Below are 21842 nucleotides of genomic sequence, written 5' to 3'. Positions count from 1 at the left end.
TAGTGGCAGAACAGTTATTAAGTTTATTTCTACAAAAAGGGAAAATGTCCTTTTGCACACTGCCTTCATCACTGGGTATAAACAATTATCAAGTCTCAAGTTTTTATAGGAAATTTTCTCGGCAGCGACTGATGCAATTTTTATTTAACTCCAAAGATGGCCTGCCTTTACAATAAATTTTTATGCATTACCATCACATATAAGAAATTCAATTGTGTATCCAAGTTTAAAGACAGAGGCCCTGCCACAGTACATAGGCTACAAAACTTTTTCCGACTCTTATACAGAAGGTAGCAAAACACGCTGTGATTGTTTGAAAGTCGTGGCTATAAGTTTATAGAATGTGCTTGCCTCAAAAATACCGGTATTTCCGCATTTGTTGTTAGAGTGGTTTAAATATCTGTGAATTAGAAATGAGAACATTAGTCACTATCGCACACTTATTCCACCGTTTCCTTTTGTTACTTTTTCCGGCCTACTTAGCAATAGCTGTGTGCTTTCATTTCAAGGGGTTAGAACCTCTTTAGTAAAGCTTTAATGTTCGATCAAAGGCAACGAGTCTTGAACAACAAACTGACAGAAAGATCATCCGCAACATGAAAAGCTTAAATCGAAGTTGGAAGTCGTTGGAACAGCTTTACAAGAACTACGAAAAGGTGTCAAAACGAAAAACAACGGCTACCACTGAAAGAACTTTACCAAAATTGTTACATGCACGGATGACCATAACAGTTCACATTAAATACTCTCGGACACACTAACTATGTATTCATTTAAGAGTAAAATAAGCAAGAAAAAGAACAACATTTTAATGATATTCTGGCATTATTCTCAAGTTAAGAATTAGCAGCTCCCTCCTTCCTCCCTCCCTCCCTCCTTCCTTTCTTTCTTGCTTTCTCTTTCATTTTTCTTTCTGTCATTTATGTATTGTTTAGGTATTGTTTAATTTGTGTATAAGCTCAACTGCCATCTCAGATTGGCTTTTTCCCCCATTCGCTCCAACTCTTTTTAATCTGACCTTGATGCCAGGATGACATTAAAACATTTCCCGAATTTTTTTGCCCATTTTTATTCCTCCAAATTCTAAGTTAATGTAAGATACAACAGGCGTATCTATTCCAGTCAGTTTTATACGTTTATCAATGAACAGAATCATAATGTTTGAGGCAGAACTGTTGATCATTTCGCAAAGTTAGCAGCCAATGTTCTTGCACTTCTCTTGACTTCAGAAGCTGTTTGTGGCCTTTGTATCGTATCACGCGCTCCCACATGGGCTCTCACTCTTGGCTGAGCGCTCTCTGGTAAGCTTAATCTTTTCTGCGCTCTTAGTTGAACAGTGCGGTTGGTATTCGCCAAAGCCCCTACCATCTTAGGCTGTTGGTGAATTCCTCCCAGACTTTTTCTCGCAGGCCTTTTGGCTTGTTGATTTGAATTGCCACCCCCTAAGCTCACCCTCGATGGTCTGTCAGGGTTTGCACGAACTGGCTCTGCCGTTTGTGGACGCTTAACTGTTTCCTCTTTTTGCAACCTAGAATTTCTAAAAGAAAGAAAAAACAATTCGAGATTTAAAAAATTCTAACAATCAGAGTAACCTATCCAGTGGATAAAATTATCCGCTCTTTGAACAACTGGGGCCAGGCCTGTAGATGTGTACTTACAGTGGTCTGTCTGGAGCTGTAGTGGGTCTGTTTGCTTGTTTTTTAGACCTAAAAGAGTAGTAAAACGAGGATACAAAATAAGTAAAATCACCAAGATTTGAGTGGAGACGTGTGCATAAAAAATTGGGATCTTTGTATCTTGTTGGCCAGATTCAAGGAGAAGAAGGATATGAAATATTTTCTTGACATAAAAGAGAGACGTTACAGGATTAACACCGCTTTGAGGAGTAAAAACACATATTCATTTGAATTCTTTGACTACATCAACATAAATAAAAACTGTTTATTTATAAGTTGAAGTAAACCTGTACCTTGTCCTGTCTGGTAGGGGTGGCGACACATGCCCCAGTTGCGGTTTCAGTACTCTGTTTATAGATGAAAAAAAAACTGTTACAGGCTACGATTGATAAAAAATTAATAATATTTTACAAGGACAACTTAGAAGATATTCTTCAGTCATAATATTGTCTCACTCTCCAAGAATTGAATAAGCCTACATTTAATAGTATGGTGAGCATTTGGCTGCCAGATAATTTACATCTCAACAACGGGATCTCATTATTTTCCTAACCCAGTGGAATTATAATTATTTCTTTTTATTAGAATGTATGTGCCTCCGCCACTCACTGCCAGCACCCATCTCCAGTTCTGCACGAGTTGTTGCTGTTGGCTTTTTTCATTTTGCTAGGCCCCCTTTTTGCAATACACTGGTAACTACAAAAGCTACTACATTACATGTCTTCTTTATTGTAACATGATTTTATTATTAAGGACGGTGCCTACTAATACCGAAGTATTTTTGCGCGGTTTATGACTATGCAGGAAAAGTAGATCTTAACAAGGGCTATTAAAATCCAAAAAGAAATTTGGGAGTAACTGTGCATTTTTTTAGAAATAATTAAGCAACAATAATTATTCTTAAAAGCAGTAAAATACAAAGAAATGTATGGCATGTTCCTCCAAATTGAAGCTTAATTATCTCTAAAAAATGCTTAGTTACCCCCAGTTTTCTTTTTAGATACCAAGAGCACTTGCTAAGTTGATTCTGAACATTTTCTCCACATAGTTTTAAACCGTGCAAAAATATCCCTGTATTGGTAAGCACCACCCATAGGAAGCCTGAGTATCTCGAGATGTGCAGAGCGTATGCGCAGTTACAAAAGTAGGCATCGTCCTTAAATAATTACTTTTTTGTGGAAATAGGGCTTTCATGGTCATGCAAATTTGTTGACGCTGTGCTAACATCTGCAATGAAACCCACACTTTACAGCCATTGTTTACCACCAGTAGTAATAAAAGCTGAACTGACCTGATATTCCAGTTTTTTCTTTTCTTCTCTTCCCTAACTTCTGGTTTAGGCTTGACCTTGGGATTTTCAGTTTGCCTTACAGAACTTTGACTATAGTAAGTGGTTAAGGACAAAAAAAAAATACTGGTATATATAAAACAGTGACCTTTCATCCAATAAGTATTTTCTAATTCAGCCAATTCAGTCTATCTTCAACAAAAGAGAGAAGATTTAATTGTGTTTGTGCAATGTAAAGTGGGAAGATTTCTATCTCAATTTTTGGGGGAAGAGGGGGGGGGAGTGCGGGAGGGTTTAGACTGATCTACAAACATGAGATCATTTATAACTACTGATAATCCTACATTTAACTGTTGGATTATTAAGAAAATATGAAGAATTTTTTACCGAAGTGTTAAATTCAAGGATACTTTTCCAAGCCTTCCTGTCTTCTCTGGATTGCTCGTAAAGTGACAGCAGATAGTTTTGACTGACCAGCAGAACTCTGACAATAATATAATACAGTTAGTACTTCAGTGACATCATTCTATAAATCAGTAAACGCTTATCAATTTACTGCACATTGCAGATCAAAGTCACTCACCCTGGTAACTCTCTTGACTTGTTTTGCCCGTGCTACACCCCTTGAGTGAGCAATGTAAGACATTCTCTCTTTCACATGAATTGTAAAGAAGACATCATGGAGACTACCCCTTGCCACGTTGAGCTGACAAGATAATTGGAAAAATTTGTTTAATGCACGTGCAGTGAACATAAGAAAAATGTCTACCCAAGGCAAAACTAAAACAAGCATTAGGCTAAATAAGCACAAAAATTTTTTCCAGTCGGACAAAGGGTAGAGCAAGAGGTGAGCAAGAAAAGTAATGTCTTTAGTTCAACAAAACTTTTAAATTCGATCAATCATCAATCAATCATTTTTTTATTTGCCCATTTCAAATCATATATTAAATTATGCTTGGGCAGGAGCTCTCAGTAAACCCTTTGGGGCTTTACGGGGAGAGCCCCTGTTCAAGCTTACAATAAATTGTAAAGTTCTTTAATAATTATACACTTCCAAAGTATTGAGATTGAGATTCACATAATTTATGGTTAAATAGAAAATAGCAGAAATAGCTTTTTGAACCAGTAGTTTAATGGCCTAGCTCCCACGAGTCTCCTGACCTGCACCCAGTGATAGGGCATCTGAACAAGTAATCGTAAGGTCATAGGTTTGACTCCTGTTGGGAGGACTCAGATTTTCTTTTCCCACATATGCCTCTGCCACTTACTGAAAAATACATGTACACAATGCGACTGCTTAACAATTATTAAATTTTGTTAAATACATACATGACTCTTCACATTTTCTTTCAACATTTTTTCCTGCACGGTCTGTGTGTCCTCTTTTGACATATCCTCTAGAACATCTCTGGTGTCCTGTTAAATGAAAGCACAACTTGTTAACTTCACCCTTTTTCTCCCACCCTCCCTCTGTCCCTTCCTCTCCAAGGAAACATGTATTTGAAGTTAGCATGTCTGACTTCTCAGTAAGCAGACTGGTGGTTTAAGCTTGCCTTGACTGCCAAAACAAAATAGTGTATTTTCTTTAAAGCATCTAAGATGGGACACTATACAGACAAACACAAGGTTGCTCAAAGCATATTTTAAGTTTTCACAATCAGTTTGAGGCTATGTTAATCCAGTGCACATCGAAATGAAGAAATACAACATGGGGTGAAGTTTCTTGTCTAAGAACACGGCACCACAACAGTGAGCATGACTCATAAAAAAAGCAACAACTTTTTAGGTTGAAAGTCTGACATGCTCAACAATAATGACCTCTAAACCTCCGCCAACAACATTGCGCTGTGGATAAAATTCCTTTACTTAAAGAACATCTTCCAACAGGACCATCTTTTTCCAAAAGGCCTCCTGTACAAAGAGGAGTGCCACTAGGATTATTATAATGATGGTAACAATGATGATGAAGATGATGACGGTGACGACAGCTGGAAGGACGATGATCGTGATGACAATGATAATGATGATGATGAGATAAACTCTCATCTCCTCGAGACAGAGTGTTCATTTTCTAATACAAAATATACTGTCAAGCTAAACTGCTTACCTTAATTGTCTTAACCAAGCCTTGCACTTTGTCTGTTTTCATCAACAGCCTTGTCAGAAATCCTTTAGCATGTGCAGAGAGTTTGGCAAATTTGTCTCTTCCATTACTCGCAAAAAACTACAAAAAATGTCAATACCATGAGGCTCTTTACAACTCGCTTACAAGATGCAAGTTCTGGCTTTTATGGCCAATGCAAAAAGAAAGTGACCTGGTGGTTAAGTATGGGAAACAGGTACAGTGCATTATAAGAAGTGTTTATCATACTTTTAGTAAATGTCTATATCGATACTCTAAAAACCTTTTGAGGAAGGAGAGAACCTTGGGCATGAACAACAGTTGCAGCGATATTGTCAGGTATAAGACCTTTGTTGAATTATCTTTGGGTTGTCGGAAAAATTCTAAAGTACACCATTGTACTAACTACAATGGCTGTCTTTTAAAAGTAACTGGCTGGCAATGGAATATAGTTTGGTACAGTACCGCTCGAAAGTAAGTTACTGGCCAGTCACGTCTCGTTTCTCGAGAGACGAGGGCTAGGCCATGTAATTCTTGCAGACACTTCAGCTTGGTTGAAAGAATCGGTCGATCAAAGTTGAAACGGCTTTATGAAGGAAATCACAAAAGTTATAGGATTTTGGTTCAACTGATCAGTAAAACAGTAGTCAAAAAGTAAATCAACATTTGAAAACAATGTTCACCGCACTGTAGCATTTTTCCAGGTTTTATAAAATCCAGATGAAGTCAGCAATGGGTTTTGTGTGAAATTTACATAATCTTTGATTGAAACATGAAATGATTTTTGTCCCTTTTAAGGCTCATGTTCTATGTCGCAAGAGGATGAAGCTTCGTACTTACAGTTTTTAGAGGCTCTCGTGAGAAGGTTGTCTCGTCTCTCAAGACGAGAATCACGTCTCGTGAGAGTGTGGTAACTTACTTTTGAGTGGTACTGTAAACTCAGGGTTGTCAGAAAGTTCTAATAAAAAGTAGATGGCTAACCAAACAATGATATGCTTTGCAAACAAGTGCCAAGCAGAGTAGCTGGCTGAGATAGTGAAGAAGATGGTCATTTCACCAGCAACTGGAACACTGAATCTTGTATGTTGAATACCATTAATTCCAGAGGACTTGACTTGACATTTTATTCCATCCTGGCCACCCTAATTATTCTAGTTTGTGACATTATTCTGCTGAGTCACACAGTGTTTATGGTTTGCATTCCACACCTGACAACAGTTCTTTTTTTAGTTTGAAGCATATACTGCAAATGAAATTAACTCAGTCTAACTTGTCAATCAGTCTACATTGTATATGTAAATACTGTAAGTAAATGCCACATGCCCATGTAATATTTATTATACATGACAGCTGTTAAGGCATCAGGTCCAATTATTGTGAGTGTTGACCAAAGGTAAATTAATTTTGATATATTTTAAATATAAGGGCTATACCTTAAAACCTTCTCTTGGAATTGTAGAGGTCTTGTAGTCACTCCTTTGAGAGGAGCTTAAATGCATGTTTTGTCCATTGTTTATTCTCACTGCAACATTCCTGGAGAAAGCATTACTCTTGTTCATGCTCAAATCTCCATTCATAATATGGTTCTCTTTATCGGAGGATGATTCAGGTTCAGTGCTATGGTCATGTGCATCAAATTCAAGACTCTCCCCACTGAGCTCAAGAATTGAGTACATTTCACCGGGCGGCATTGAAAGAGGCCTGCGGAGAGGTGATGACCTGCCAATCACCCGGCTATTTCCAGGTGATTGTTTGAAGTCTAAAGTCCTTGTTGAAGGTGTGGAGCTAGAGCGAGGCCTCTCAGTTGTGTGTGTATGAGTAATGCAGTGAGAAGAAGTGTAAGACTGATCTAACTCCACTGGTACCTCTTTCTGTTGTTTTCGAAGTCTTTTAAGCTCTTGTTGCTTCAGAGCATCGAAGTGCTTTTGCTTCTCTTCAAGAAGCTTTTGTCTCAGTTTTTCCAAATTTGCCAAGGTCTTGTCTTGGTCTGACAATGGAGGTCCCTTTGACAGTCTAGCAGATTTTGGTCTTTGCTGTTCATGCTTTTGTTTTGTGGACATAGACCTTGTATTGGTCTGAGGAGTTTTCAATTGAGCTGTAGATGCTTGCTGTTCATAACAATCTCCATTATAGGTATCATTTGTTCCTGATTGCGGGTGAGCTTGTTGTTGAACAGTTGATCTTGGCTCTGTTTCTATCACTGAATACAGTGTAGCATTACTAGAATCTGTGAAGAAACCACAAATTCTGTAAAATATCCATTTACATAACTTTCAATCTGGCTAACAGTTAGTGTTTTTAACTCAGCTGACAGATACAATGAATCATGGGATGTAACTAACAATAAAACCATTCCAGTTAACTTTACAATGGAGACAGTATGGCCCAGGTTGCCAAAATGTTGAAATTCTTCTAATTTAATATGTGATTCCCATGGCCACACTAAATTGGCCGCTGGCACAAGGTCTTATGGAAGATTCTACCTGGTCTGATTTTAGCAAGTGACCAATCATATAAAAGGAAACAAGAGCACTGTACCAAATTGGGCATGATTGTAGGTTAGCACCTCACAAGAACTGAATTTCTGATGATCACATGTTCATGCTAAACTCACTCACTCACCTGAAAAAGCCACAGACAACGAAGTAGATGCCAGAGAGTCATACTCCAAACCTTTCCTATCTTGCTGAAATGACAGTGATTTGTTCCTCTGAGTTGCGTCTAATGTGCTATCTGAGAACATTCCATTTGAAGCAACAGAAAGCCCTTGTGGAAATGGCCTCTTTAAATCAGAAGCATCTTTATCAATTGTAGAGCTAAGAGGAAGATCTGGACCCACAAATCCCAGTGGCACTCTTCGAGTTTGTTCCCTAGAATCCACTTGTCCTGTAAACTGGTGTTTGAGTATTCTCCTTTCATCAGAGGTGACAAGCATTGACTCATCCGAATTTGGTAAATAACTCATCTGGCTATCAACTCTCTTGGATTGGTCGCCCTGTTTTTCAGTCCAATCTGGAAAGGAATTTGTAAACTGTTCCTGTTTTGAATTTCTTCCACCCATAGGAACATCCCAAGTTTGCCTTCTGTGATCAGGTTCATATGACGTTCTGCTGGTATCTTTTGTTTCACCAATTTCATTGGTGAGAGTTCTCTCTCTTACACTTTCATTGTGTCCATGTTCTGCTTCTCTTTGTTCCTAAGAAAATGAAATAAAATTTGGTTGAAACTTGAGTAGGCAGTGATTTATGCCACCTCACATGTTGCCCTGCAGGAAGAAATAACCAGACCAGGAAATACCTCATTAATTCAGTTCTCTCAAAGCATTTTGTACTCATATGCAGCATATATAGAGAGAGAGAGAGTGATACATAATATAATTTACAGTCATTTCTATTTTATTCTAGTGTTTTATGACATTAATTATTTTCTAGTTGTAAGTAATCATTTACCGTATTTACTCGAATAAGCGCCGCCTCCGAATAAGCGCCGCCCTCGATTAAGCGCCGCACATGGAATGGAATGGTTAATAAGCGCCGCCCTCGAATAAGCGCCGCAGCTCCGGTGCGGCGCTTATTTGAGTATTTCCATAAGATGATAAAAATACACAGTAATCGCTGCAATGTGGTTGTAAGCCAGCAATGAGAATTTATTTTCATCAATAGTGATGTTTTTCAGTTCGAAGTGAGTATATCTCAATATGCTCTTTCATTCAGTTCTCTCTTCAAAATGTTCGCGTTCTTCAGTTCTTGCGTGAAGGCTGTAAACTTCGCCGGTACGACAAGCCCAACCTCCCTCTTTCTCTTCCCTGTAACTGTTGCAGTAAGGAGATTGTCAGCGTTTGCTTGTACAATCGAAATGTTTTGGCTTTGTGGTATGAGCCTTTTAATAAGCGCCGCCCTCAAATAAGCGCCGCCCTCGAATAAGCGCCGCACAAGAGACACGAAAAATTAAATAAGCGCCGCGGCGCTTATTCGAGTAAATACGGTAGTTGTTTTATGTGTTTGAGTTTTTAAAAGTCTAAAACTCTTGTGATTATGTTTTTAATTATATATTATTGTTAGGTACCGTAGTATATATAATATAGTTTCATTCTAGCCTCTGTGATTTGATGCTTTATAATACATACATAGTTTCTATATTTAAGTTTGTATTGTAACTATGTAATTTAAGCTTACAGGCTGCAATGAGTTCTTAACCCTTTAACCCCTAATATCAAGGAACAAATTCTCCTATCTTGTCCCCATACTTTTCTTATAAAAGCACTAGGGAGAAGTTTTTGAAATATCAAGAAAATTCACCTTGGGTGATCATATCCTTAATTCTCATAAGGTCAGGGGTTGAATAAGCATTGATAACACAAGGAGAAATTTGATACTGATCACTATTACAGCTTAAAGGGTTATAGCAGTCTGAGTGAAGAACTTTACAGGGATTAGTAGGGATGAGTCTCTCCAAATGTTCTTAAGTTTAACATTTCAATTGCCAGGTCAGGTAGCCAGCTCTGTTGGTTTTTTGACCTGAGACCCCTTTCTTATCTGAAACACTGTGTCAGTACGCCAATTTCGAAAACAAACATTGTACATCAGTCTCACTTGTAACAGCTACGATTAGGTTAAAGTACGGCTGACTGGATTTACCTGAATCCTGTCCATTACAGACATGACTTGTAAGATTAAGTCGGAGTACTTCTCTCTTCTTCTTTCAAACATTCTGGCTTCACATTTTACTGCCTCACGTCTGTACTGACGCATCTTAGCTCTATCTTCTTCTGTGAGCTAGAAGAAATTATTGCACTCTTCAATGAACTTATCTTAGTTTAGACTAGCTACCTCTTTACAGACATTCTTAGGCCATCTCTTGTAAAAGTGTGTTGGTTGGTTAGTAAAAAAAAACTATCAATTGACTAATCAAAGGACCTGCTGAAAAAGGGTTTAAGTGATGGTTTGGCATTTAGAGTCCAATTTTCACCAAAAATGCTCTCCTTTGGCCTACAGACAGTTTGTTATCATGTTAGAACTTTGGCTTAGCTTATGTAGTGGTGGATTTCTCAGGGAACCATGTCACACAGTTTAAACTTGATTTCTGGGCATTTATAAATTCAGTGTTCCAGATAACTTTCAAAATCAGAGAGTCAATGAAGAATTTTGAGGGGTCAATAGCTGTGGCTCTCTCTAAATCTTCCTAAGTTTGCCATTCATTTTGTCGGGTCAGGAAGCCAGGCTTCTCGGGTTTTTGACCTGAGACCCCTCTCTTATCTGGAACACTGTTATTTGGCAGCAATTGCGTGGGATGGCTCCGCAAACTTGCCCAAGATCTCCTACATACAACAGTTACAATGCACTATTGAAACATGTGTTCAATCCATCCAGAGAGGGGGCTTAATTAAGGTACAATAAGTAGTCCTAACGTGATCTTTGGTCATGCCAACGTAACATTAGCATTTGGGTCACATAAAACAACAACTCTACTACACTTACAGAAGAAAATAAATCATTTCAAATATCACTTCAGTCAAGCCTATGGAGCCATATCATTGCTTAATTCCACGCTTCAAAGCTTGGGTATGTTAGGAAACATCAGAGAGAGAAGTAAACAAGTCTTTTAGAAGAAATCTTGCTACCAATTAAAAAGTCACAAAAAGCTGTAAGTTTGATGTGGGAAAAATTTCCTTTGCTAGGAATGTACATACTGATTACACACTTTTTAGGCTTTTAAGTCTATATAATGCACCTGGGAAGTTTTGTCAGTATTTGCAAAGCTAGAGTTGTTCTACCCTGCTGGTAGAGGATCAGATCACCCTATGTGCCAGCAGACAAATGAGAAACCTCTGCGAACATCTGTATGATTTCATATCATGTATACGCGATGTATGCCACAATACACCATATGAATCATCAATTCCAGTCCTGCATTTCAGCATGCCACATCAACAACTCCATCTCAAATGTTTTAAAGTGCCCATATCGGAAATTTTTTTATTTTCTTATCTGAATCTAAACATCATCCTAAGAACTTCAGTGAAAAAATTTTTCGATTTGCATAAAACGCGAATTTTTTATGAATTTTATAAGACGTTCAAATTTGCCGCCATTTTGGCCCACCATTCGCATTAGTCTCCCCTCGGTTTAGCAAGAGCTGTGACGTAGATTCAGGAACACGTGACTTCAGCCTTTCTCTGGATCTCACTGAAAACAAGTCGCGGTATTTCTGCACGTTTCTCGAAAATGCCGGAAAGATATTCTGCAGCGAGATGTGGAAACATCAAAGACGAAGCGAATGGAATAAGCATGCACAGGATTCCTTTCTTTGGCACCACATGCCCACAAAGACTGAGGAGGCGAAAGAAATGGATCGATTTTATGCTGAAGCGGAGGAAGATGTGGACGCGCGCCTGGAAAGACCTCGTCCTTGTGCTCGATGGACTTCAATGACGAGGATTTCACAAGGCTGATGAATTCAGGTTTAAACTTAAAACGTGAACTGAAGTAGGATGACATCGCGTTTGTGTTTATCCTTTAAAACAGCTAAGCGAAAGGAAGACCAAGACCAAGAGCCACCTTCGAAGAGGAGCTGGGAAAAGCGAATGGTAAGCTTTCGATGCTGAATATTCACACCCGCTTGTGACATTCTAAGCGTTGTAACCTTCTGAGGTTTATAGTTTGACCTCACTGTTAACTCAGTCGCAAGTTTTATAGAATATGGCGTAATTGAAGGTCTGAGAGCATAACCGACTTATGTCGAATTTTAGCCCGCCTTTCGATTTCGCTTGGATTTGTCCAAATTTTGGCTCTCCCTGGTTTTCAAAACATTTCGCGGTTTTACAATGATGGACAAAACTCCTAGAGAAAACCAAACATGAACAGAACAAAAACCACTTGCTTACTTCTCCCTCCCACCCCCTCCCCCTATGCAATGACAACCGAACACAGACAGGCAAAAAGCCACACACTTACTGTTTCTCCCTTCATAATTCTACCACAGTTACTTGTCTCTCCCCCCCTCCCCCTTATGCAATGTTGATATGGGAAGTGATGCTTGCCAGGAAACTGTTCGTGACCCAAAAGACAACATTGAGTCAGGGGGAGGGGGAGGGGGATTTGGTAGTTTGCTAGTCTACAAGTGAACGCGCTTGGAGGGCAAATTTCTTGACAGGTTTTGTCCACGCCAGACTCGTTTTCCAAATTATCGGTAGCCTAAAAGTTTCCACTGTCCACGAGCCGTGTTTAGTCGCACCAGTTGTTGTTTCTATAAATAACGTTTGAGATGATATCATGGTTTGCTTTTGCGGGTTGTAACAAGCCCAAAATAGAGCAAGGCAGTCGGGATAAACAACTTGCGTATCGTACTGGCTAGTTGGTTTCGCTTTTGTTTGGTGAAGTTTGTAAACGCACGACATCTATGGATCTTTTGAAAAGTTATGAAATTGACGAATGTAGTTCACAGGAACTGGTGGAAATGTTGTCCAAAGAATCCCTCCTTGGTAGTGACGACTGTGCCGTGGCCAATTTTTCAATTCGATTATCAAATCCCGCGGGAGCATCAGAGACATTAATCCCGCCATGTGCAAGGTGTTTTGCACGCCTTAGTTGTGGTTTGCCAGGCTTGAAATTTGGTATGTAACGATTAACTTGACAATTTCAAGGCAATGATTCAATAAAAGTACGATTAACATAGATTTTCAACGGTTAACACCGACTGCTTGTGAAAAGAATAGATAGTCAGTACCTTTTATTAGAACTGCCGTTAATTGTTGTTAATCGTTGTTAATCGTTGAAATGGCTACATGTCTTCCTGTTAATCGTGTAGAATGCTAGTATTTTGCGTTATCAAGAGTGATATGTCGACAAACGGGACAAAGCTGGATTTTACACCAGGAAATGGACACATTTTATCTTGGAGAATGTAACTGTTTACATTTCTGACATTCCTGTCACATACGTAGTAGTTTGTAACAGAATCAAATAAAAGCGTGACAGCATTCTTTTCGTTGCTCCCGCGAAAAAGACTGCTTTCGTGTGCCATGTTTCAAAGACAACGAGTGTATATTGATTACAAGTATTTAATACTCAGTGCATTGTCCTTTTGGTCATCCAGTGTCTATAATGTTACCGATATATCTTTACAAGATGGTAAAATTTCTCAATGGCATTAATACGAAACACAAAGCGGTGTGAAAAAAATACTGGACAATGGTTTTCAATCAAATTGCAGTTCACATGCAAAAGTTTGGACAAATCCGAGCAACATCGAAAACGGGCTGAAATTCGACATAAGTCGGTTATGCTCCCAGCCCTTCAATTGTTTTGGTATATATTCTCATAGATCGTGAGATCCGCGAAGTTTTGTTGAGACCGAGCTCTCAAAAAATACTAGCACAAATGCTACCACTGATGTAAATAGATCGATGCAAGAACAGTCGCACTCGGCGAACACAGAAAACATTGTAAACCACGATGTAGATAGGGTAGATAAACTGCAGCAAGAATTCAACGAGCTCAAACAAATATTGTACACACATGTGTTGCAGAATTCTGCAAACAATAAAAATGTTGAAAAGTATAACAGCTTTATCTCTGAAAACCTAACCACCACAACGGGGGTTCAAAATAAAAACAGGGCACAAAACAAATAACAAGCGCAAAGAGCGCAGAAAAAAAAATTGGCTAAAAAACCGGATTGAGACACAAAGAGAAAAACACGAGAAATTCATGAAGAATTTTTCAAACAAACAACTTAGCGACAGCCTGTTAGCGTTATTTCTAAAGGGCTCAAATTTGTCCCGGCACCGGTGACAGACACGAATTACATTAGACGCCAACTCTTGTTAGACTTCGAACATTTCGCAAGACGTATGCGCCTAAAAGATACAATGGATTTCGTAAACTGTGGGACAGTGACAAAAAGGAAATTAACCTGTTCATTGGACAAGCTAACAACTTCCATCCTACAATTAAATTTACGGCCGAAATTTCAGAGAACGAGACAAGCTATTATTATCACAGTTCAACACGTGTCCTTCCTGTAGTTCCGCGAGAACAATGTTGCTACTCAGCGCTTCCCAATTGCCTTCGAGTTCCTTGCAGCAGTAGCATTCGCTGATATTTGCTAGCAGATCACGGCTACAGTTACCACAAGTACATCTACATGGAAAATAATTCGTTCGAATGTATGTGTCTGAGTACTTGGCCATAGTTTTGACAGATGATAATGAAGAGCGCGTATGCAAAATGCAAGGTGAGAACTGTACCATCCACTAACACGCACTCTATTCTCCAAGCGTTTCGTTAAATCTTCCTCAAGTCGTCCCTTCTCCTCTTGTTCCTTGCGATATCTTTTTAGCCATTCTTCGTCTGCTATCGGCTCGTCCGCGTACGGTTCGAGTGTATCATCATCTTCACACGTATTACTTGTTTCGTGGACGCCATCTATCGCCTCGACTTCGACGCTTTCAAATTCGTCCTAGCTGCTTTCTTCAGCGGTTTGCTCACTTTCCGTGTCATATAAGTTTTCTGCCATGGAATATACTTATTTGGAGCTAAGTTTTTCCTTCCTACCGGTGAATCTGACGATTTTCTTTCTGCCGCGAATGTACTTTACTGAAGGTCAAGTGAGCGTGCATAGACTCGAGAGTTCCTGAATGTACGTCACAGACCATGTCACGTGGCCCTATTGTGAGCCTGTCGGCATTCTCATCAGCGGGGCGGGTGGACCGCAATAAAATAGGATTTAAAATTCATAAAAAATTCGCAAATGCAAATCGAAAAATTTTTTCTCGGACGTTCTTCGTGTAATGTAAAGATTCAGATGAGAAAATAAAAAAAATTCAATTATGGGCACTTTAAATGAAGTTCTCACCCAACAACAGTCACAAATGTATTCACACACTCAAGGTATCGATCAATATTTAGTGCCCAACAGCAATTTTAACCATTTAAATACCAAAACGTTGGATTAAGTGCTGCCAAATGGCTTAAAAAACCAAGCGTTCTACTCGCAAGTAACAATTTACAAAACAAAATCCCATTGGCTCCCAATTTCCAACCAAATTTCTGCGCGACATTTTAGCAAGCCAGTTAAACCATTTGACAGCTGGTTAGAAACCATAATTTTTAATAATTGGTTCGTCCATGTTTGTGGACAGTGGCAAGTCAAAGAATCAGACAGACGTTTTCGCCCATTGGTAGATTGAGTGACCAAGGAACCTCTGCTCGTAGGGTAGGTTTATGGGGAGCTGTTCTTCAATTTTTCCTAAACTTCCCATTTGCACCTAAAACTGTAGGTCTATAAGCATGTACATACTCTGTCATGCATGCCAGGATCAATATTGTATAATAACGATCAATTGTACAATGTTATATTTTAATGTCAGTGCTGCTTAATTAATGGCACCATGGGGACCAGTTTTAAGTGACTCAGAGAAGAAATCTATTATTCAGAAAATTTAAGGCATAAAAGGTTAACACAAAACTAAATTACGCACACCGAAAAGTCTATATGCAATTTTTAAAAATATTTTCGTAACAACAAGTTGTACATAATTAAGAAATGTTAAATTATGGGAAGGCATGAGGGATATTGCACCCGTCCGGTAAATAACAGAAGCCATATGCATGCAAGAACATTTGAATATCTTAAAGAAAATACCAACAACATTGCTTTGGGTTGCTTAGGAAAGCTGCCAACTGAGCTTTGTATAAAACACATAAAAACTTTAGTCTGTTTGCGTGATCCGACAATGTAGCTTACACTTTTAATAACAGCGTGTAAAATTTAAAGTGAAAGCAAAATATCTTTGCAATCTTTCTCGGACACATACACTGCCAAAAAGTGAAACGTTTTGAAAAATGCACTAAACGCCATAAATGTTTACCCCAGAATTAGAGATGACGCGAAAAATTGTGTCAACAGAGCGAGAATTATTAAAGCTAAGCTCGAGTCGAAATCTTTGTTTCCCCGAAACTCAACACCGGAATTTCACTTTTAGCATTACGTTTTCTTACCAGAGGAGGAGGAAGCTTCATTCCACTGACCTCCAAAACCGATTTGCAAGATTCCGTCGAGGAACGAGGGTTGTTTGCAAAGCGTTTGTCTCGTTCACAGCTTGTTTGCTTAAACAAATCACGCAAACAAGGCGGCATTTCTTCCAAATAATGCTCCTAAAATTCCAAATAATTACATTTTTGTTAGGTTGAGGTCACTACCCACTGAAAGCAAGCGTATAGAATAATGCATTTTTGCAAATAGAGGTTTAAAAATTGTGTAGAAAAGAGACCATCACCTCAAAGTCATCTTCCCGCGCCATTTTTGAAACCCTCATTTGTCCGAGGCGATGAAAGGTGATCTGGTGACAAATAGAAACGTGATTGAGTAGGGGAGGGTCAGTATGCAATATACTTTGCATGTACAATTAAATATTTTTGTTATGATTATTAACTTTTTCATGCAAGAAAGAGCTGATATTTTTTTATGAAAATTTTGACACATTCTCTTAAAATCAGTTAGGATATTCTTAACAATACAACAAATATTACCGGTATAACAAAACCTGAAAGTACAATAGCAGCATCAAACTCACCCTACCCAAGAGGAGTCACTTTGAGGTCGACTCGACAACAAAATGGGAAATTCTGCGAGCGAACGCGAGAAAAAAGAGGCACAATTTGGAGAAAGAATCTACGAAATAGTACATGAAATGTATCCAGAAAGTAGCGAGAACATTACCGGGATGCTTTTGGAAATCGAGTATAATGATCTGGAACGGCTTCTAACGTCAACAACTCGACAAGAGCTGGTGGCCAGAATTCACAAAGCTGCAAAGAACCTTTCCACGTCGAATTTCGCCGAAGGGTATGCTATTGTGCTATGACTCCACATCTTTTACATTGCTTTGTCATCTTTTTGGTCATCGCGTGACAGAAAGCTCTGTGCCACTTACCAGCTGTTGAGAAATGCTTTAATATTGGGAATTGTTTGTCCTATCCAGAGCTTGTTCTTAACGAAAGGCATGAATTATTTGTCATTTAAGCTTAAATTAATTTTTGTTTTATTTCGCGTTAAAAGGTTTTCGAGATTTCTTTGATTCCTATAAGCTTATTTGATCATTATTATTCCTTGCTCTCATCTTAAAGTATTAAACCTAACCTTTCCCTTCCCTTAAAATTATTCCATTTCTTTAGAGGAGGGAGATCGATGTATTAAATGAAATGTCTTGATTTCTTCCAAGCACGCAAATAGACCTAAAGCCAGTAAAAATTTACAATGAATCATGCTTAATCCAGTTTGACAGAGCTGTTTTCATTGTGAAACCCAATTCATTTTGAGATATAAAATTTCTTTAAGCACCCCCAGACAGCAAATAAAAAGCCTCTAGCAAAAAGGTCCTTTCAAGCTTAATACAACTTAAATTAAAGCCCAGGCCTTTTATACAGGAGGGAGAATTCACCATGGTAAAAGTGAAGAATTATAAACTTAAGTTAAGGCTCTGAGACAAAATAACGGCTGAAAAACTGTAAGTTTCATCAGAATAGCAATTTTGATTTCTTGAACGCCTGTTCCAAAATCAAATCAGCCAGGGATTAACTGTAATTAATCCACTTCTGAAGAATCTTTTTATCCAATAATATTATTTAGTTGTAAAATATATTATTTTGGGATGCTTTAATTGGTATAATTACAATATGGAAAATAGTGAAGTAAATTTTCCATATTTAACCCGGCAGAAAATGATATTATTCAAGGAAGACAAGGGAGGTGGAGGCCTTAATTAGTTTTATAGGGGGAAGGAAGCCATGTACAAAGTAGTGATCACTACTTCGTATGTGTAGTTTAGTACTACCTTGGACTCTCAAACACAAGCAGAGAGTCCATGGTTCATGATTGGTCTGTTCAGCATTCTGCTTCCTTAGAGTTGCCGTTACCCTGGGGGGTCGGGTGGTGTGGTACTTCTTTGACTTTTTGGTTGGGATGTGTATCAGTTATGTGTTATTGGTAACTGCTGTAACAGATTAAGTCAAATTTCACTGAACATTTTCAAGAAGTACATGGGCATCCTCTTTGGATATCTGGACACTCTTCTGACTAGAAACCTTGCACCCCAGTCACTTTGTGTTAGAGTAACAGGGTCAAAATAAATTGGCTCTTCCACAGCCCTGCACCAATTATTTTTAAAATATAAGAGAAAATCTTCTTTAAAAAGAAGAGTTTCTCTTACAGTGGAGCCAGGTTGTGGAACAGCCTATCCAGTGACCTTCGTGCAGCAACATCTTTACATGATTTTAAATTTAATCTATGTCACCACACTTTTGAATGAGTTTTAACACAGCATCCTTGTAAAGCAGCTTTTAGTTTGTGGTTAATAGTGTTTTAGGTTAGTTAGTTTAGTTAGGGATGGTTTTGGTTATATATTTTATCTTTTATCTCTTTATAATCTTTGCCGAAGGACTTATTGTGTATAAATAAAGTTACCAAGCTCCAGCATGTGTGGGCCACATCGGTTGAGAAGGGCTTTACCTTGATATTAAAGGCATGGCTTGTTTGGCGGAGAGCTTTGTTTCTGTAACTATATAGTAGCGCATACAGTGATTACTTAATAGTTAGATTACCATTCCTCACAAATTACAAGTAATTTTTTTTTTTTTTGTACAGGGAAAATTATGAGTTTACCAAGGACAAAGACAGTGGAAATCACACCAATGAGAAGCCTTACGATTTTCATGATGGACGTTTGCACTTACAGGAATTGCAAGGCAGTGATAAAAGTCGCATACCAGAAAGCGAGAAAATTAATCAGTCTGGAGTGTCTACAGACCAGTATAGCACTGCCAAAGATAAACAGGCCTTGGGAGAGATTATATACTCCTTAATTGAAAATCAAGACCCAGACAATGCTGAAAAATTAACAGGAATCTTGTTAGAAATGGATTTTCAAAGTTTGGAAAATCTGATCAAAGATGCAGACTTGTTAGAGAGCAAGATTAGAGAAGTCTTATGGGCTTTGCAAAATACTTCTGAACCAATGCAAAATGGTCGGATTGAAGTTGTGCCAAAACAACATTGTGATAAGTTAGTTATTGGAGAAGAGCTATATGGTTTGGTTAGTGTACTCAATACAGAACATGCTGAAAAGATTACAGGAATGCTTCTGGAGATAGACACAGAACAGTTGGAGGTTATTGTTAAAGACCAAGTTGCTCTTGAAGAGAAAGTGAATCAAGCCTTGAAGGCATTAAACAATCAGATAGAAAAACCTGAAACGGCATCCTTAGCAGAACAGGAGTCAGAGAAAACACTACTTGGGGAAAAGCTGTATTATATAATTAGTGAGTGGTACCCAGACCAAGCGGGTAAAATTACTGGGATGCTTTTGGAACTGGATATTACAACTCTGAATTTACTGCTTAAAGATTCTGCTGCACTTAAAGAGAAGGCCTCACATGCAGCCAAAACTCTTACTGAAACAACTTCTGAAAAAGAAATTCCTCTTGTTTTACAAGAAGATAAGAAAATACCTGACTCAAGAACAAGGCATTCATTATTAGCCCAGCAACTGTATAGTGTTATACACAAATGGTATCCTGAGAGGGCTGAAAAATTAACAGAAATGTTGGTGGAATCTAACGAAGCTTGTTGTACTCTGGAAACCTTGGTATTAAATAAGCAACTGTTGAAAGAGAAAATTGACACAATATTGGATGAGGAGCACAAATCTGAAACAGCCATTTCAAACAGGTAAAATTCTGAGAACACATATACTAATACAATTTACAAGTTTCACTTTTCCATTGCATAGTCAAGCCAGCCAGCCAGCAATGTTTGTGAAACCACTTGAACTGAAGTAGCCACCAGCTTTGTGTTTCATCATTTAAATGCTCATGTCTCAGATGTCTCAGACAACAACATTCCAGTTCGCTAGCTTTGACAACTACTTCAAAAGTTATTGATGATCCCTATGTTCTGTGTAACGACTCTCGTTACTTTCAAAAAGTGTGAAAAAAAAAAAATAGTTCCCCACAAAATGGGATTCTGTTGGCTTTCAGATGCATTTCATACACAAGGTTAGAGAGGCACCTGGAGAAAGTTTCCTGTAATATGGCCGGTAATATGATGCAGTGACCTGACTCAAACTACCAAACTCCAACACATCCTTGCCTTCTTTTAGGCCTGGCCCTCGTATCCAGCAACTTGCCTTGTCATGTAAATGTGGATCCCACAGCAATTTACTAATTTGACTAAACGTTGTGTGTTTCATTTACAGGGAATCGACTGAAAAGGAAGAATACTTTACTAAGGAAGAGCTGGGAGACCAACTGTATCAGAGAATTGAGGAATCGCATCCTGAAAATGCCGATAAAATTACGGGAATGCTGTTAGAAATGAGTGTGACAGACATTGAAAATCTTTTAAAAAATCCTCAAGACCTTGAAGAGAAAATACAACTTGCAGAAAAAGCATTAGCATAAGTTCCTATCATTGTGCTTTCTCAGACTGGAAAAATTCACCTTCATCACCAAAATCCTCATTTAAAATTGTCCTAAAAATTGATTGTGTAGTTCCACAAAATATCCACACTCACCCCATGGAGGGTCATTGGAAATTCATAGGGGGTGGGGAGTATCAAAAGCCAAGCTTTTTAAAGGAAAATAAGGCGCTAAATTGGAATTTCCGGAGAGGTGGCGGGTTTAAAACGAAAAAAACCTTTCGTTGGGGATGTAGGGATATTTTCTGGAACGACATATTTTCATGTACATGTATTTTCGTATCTGTTATAAAAAGAATAACTTTTATTTGGGAAGTGCAAAAGTGAAATAATCACAATTCAAAAAATGATTAAAAATAAGCATTTTATGACCGTTGGGGTTGTAACCATTCGGAATAATGAATATTGCCGATCTCTCTTTAGAGAGAGATGAGTAATGAGACTCATATTAGACAAAGTGAATTATGAATATTTAAGGGAAATCAAAGCGTTTCCTCGCCGGAATTTTTCAGAACGTTTCTTAAAAATCCTAAAGAAAAGAAGTATTACATATATAGAAGAAAATATTTAATCAGTCATATGGCATATTATATCATAAACATTTTGCTGAAAATTGTCACGTTTTAATATACAGGTATGAAAAGCACCCAGATTTAGTTTCCTTTTTTATTGTTATTATCTTAAGTCGCGTATAGGAAATTAGGAATTATTGTTCCCTTCGACTTCAGCCAACCTTACAGGGGATACCTTTGTAGTGGAGTCACACAAGTTGCTATATTTATTTTCTGATGTAAAAATCTCGTTAAGAGGGTCAATGGTCTCATAACGCGAAGCTCTGTGACCTCAGCATTTCCATCGTGTATTTAAACCTGACATTGCAGTCACTCGAAGTGAGCGAAAACACAAAATAATAAACGTGAACATTCCTTGGCATTTCAATGTTCAATCAAGCAGCGACATTGTAAGGGGAAATTTCCGTTTGTTTTGTTTTGACAGTTTTGCTTCGAAAAAGCAGGATGGTTTAAGAGTATTTCGGCCTGAAAAAGTGTATGGAATATCATAATTCTATTTTTGTTACCTAGAGTGGTTCTCTGCGGCAAACCTGAAATCAACATTCGGAAGAGTTCAAACCCTTATCTCCCAGCCCTCATCACCTGACTACCTTCCCATCCCCCCTTTCTCTACCATGGACCCTCCCCCCCCCCCCCCGTTCAAGAGGGGAAGTGTCAACGGGGCTTTTGACCGTTGGTTTGATTGGTGCAACAATATCTTAGCTTAGTT

The 21842-nt window shown here is 38.4% G+C and overlaps 2 protein-coding genes across 2 annotated transcripts; one reads left to right on the top strand and one right to left on the bottom strand.

Annotated features, from left to right (window-relative positions):
- Positions 1-16597, bottom strand: LOC146462110 (uncharacterized). Its single transcript, XM_085086011.1, has 13 exons — positions 16365-16597; positions 16087-16242; positions 9724-9861; positions 7709-8282; positions 6520-7313; positions 5072-5188; positions 4294-4380; positions 3548-3670; positions 3375-3448; positions 2968-3057; positions 1970-2023; positions 1659-1706; positions 1-1537 (listed from the first exon to the last, which is right to left on the bottom strand). Exons 1-13 carry the CDS (start codon positions 16485-16487, stop codon positions 1180-1182), a joined length of 2736 nt encoding a protein of 911 aa, XP_084942137.1. The 5' UTR covers positions 16488-16597; the 3' UTR covers positions 1-1179.
- On the top strand, positions 16565-21217 carry LOC146462109 (uncharacterized). Its single transcript, XM_085086012.1, has 3 exons — positions 16565-16933; positions 18731-19813; positions 20340-21217. Exons 1-3 carry the CDS (start codon positions 16704-16706, stop codon positions 20542-20544), a joined length of 1518 nt encoding a protein of 505 aa, XP_084942138.1. The 5' UTR covers positions 16565-16703; the 3' UTR covers positions 20545-21217.
- Positions 21218-21842: the final 625 nt, after the last annotated feature.

Source organism: Pavona decussata, unplaced genomic scaffold (genome assembly GCF_977016875.1).
Source record: "Pavona decussata unplaced genomic scaffold, jaPavDecu1.1 SCAFFOLD_191, whole genome shotgun sequence".
NCBI classification, from domain to species: Eukaryota; Metazoa; Cnidaria; class Anthozoa; order Scleractinia; family Agariciidae; genus Pavona; species Pavona decussata.
The sequence above is the reverse complement of the archived record's forward strand: the minus strand, read 5'-3'. Positions and strand labels throughout refer to the sequence as shown.

Coding starts and splice junctions, on each gene's coding strand:
- LOC146462110 (XM_085086011.1), bottom strand. CDS start 16,487: ATGCAAAGTATATTGCATACTGACCCTCCCCTACTCAATCACGTTTCT. Junction 3,449..3,547: donor AAGTCAAGAGAGTTACCAGG/GTGAGTGACTTT, acceptor TATTATTGTCAG/AGTTCTGCTGGTCAGTCAAA. Junction 1,538..1,658: donor ACAGCTCCAGACAGACCACT/GTAAGTACACAT, acceptor TCTTTCTTTTAG/AAATTCTAGGTTGCAAAAAG.
- LOC146462109 (XM_085086012.1), top strand. CDS start 16,704: ATGGGAAATTCTGCGAGCGAACGCGAGAAAAAAGAGGCACAATTTGGA. Junction 16,934..18,730: donor ACGTCGAATTTCGCCGAAGG/GTATGCTATTGT, acceptor TTTTTTGTACAG/GGAAAATTATGAGTTTACCA. Junction 19,814..20,339: donor GAAACAGCCATTTCAAACAG/GTAAAATTCTGA, acceptor TTTCATTTACAG/GGAATCGACTGAAAAGGAAG.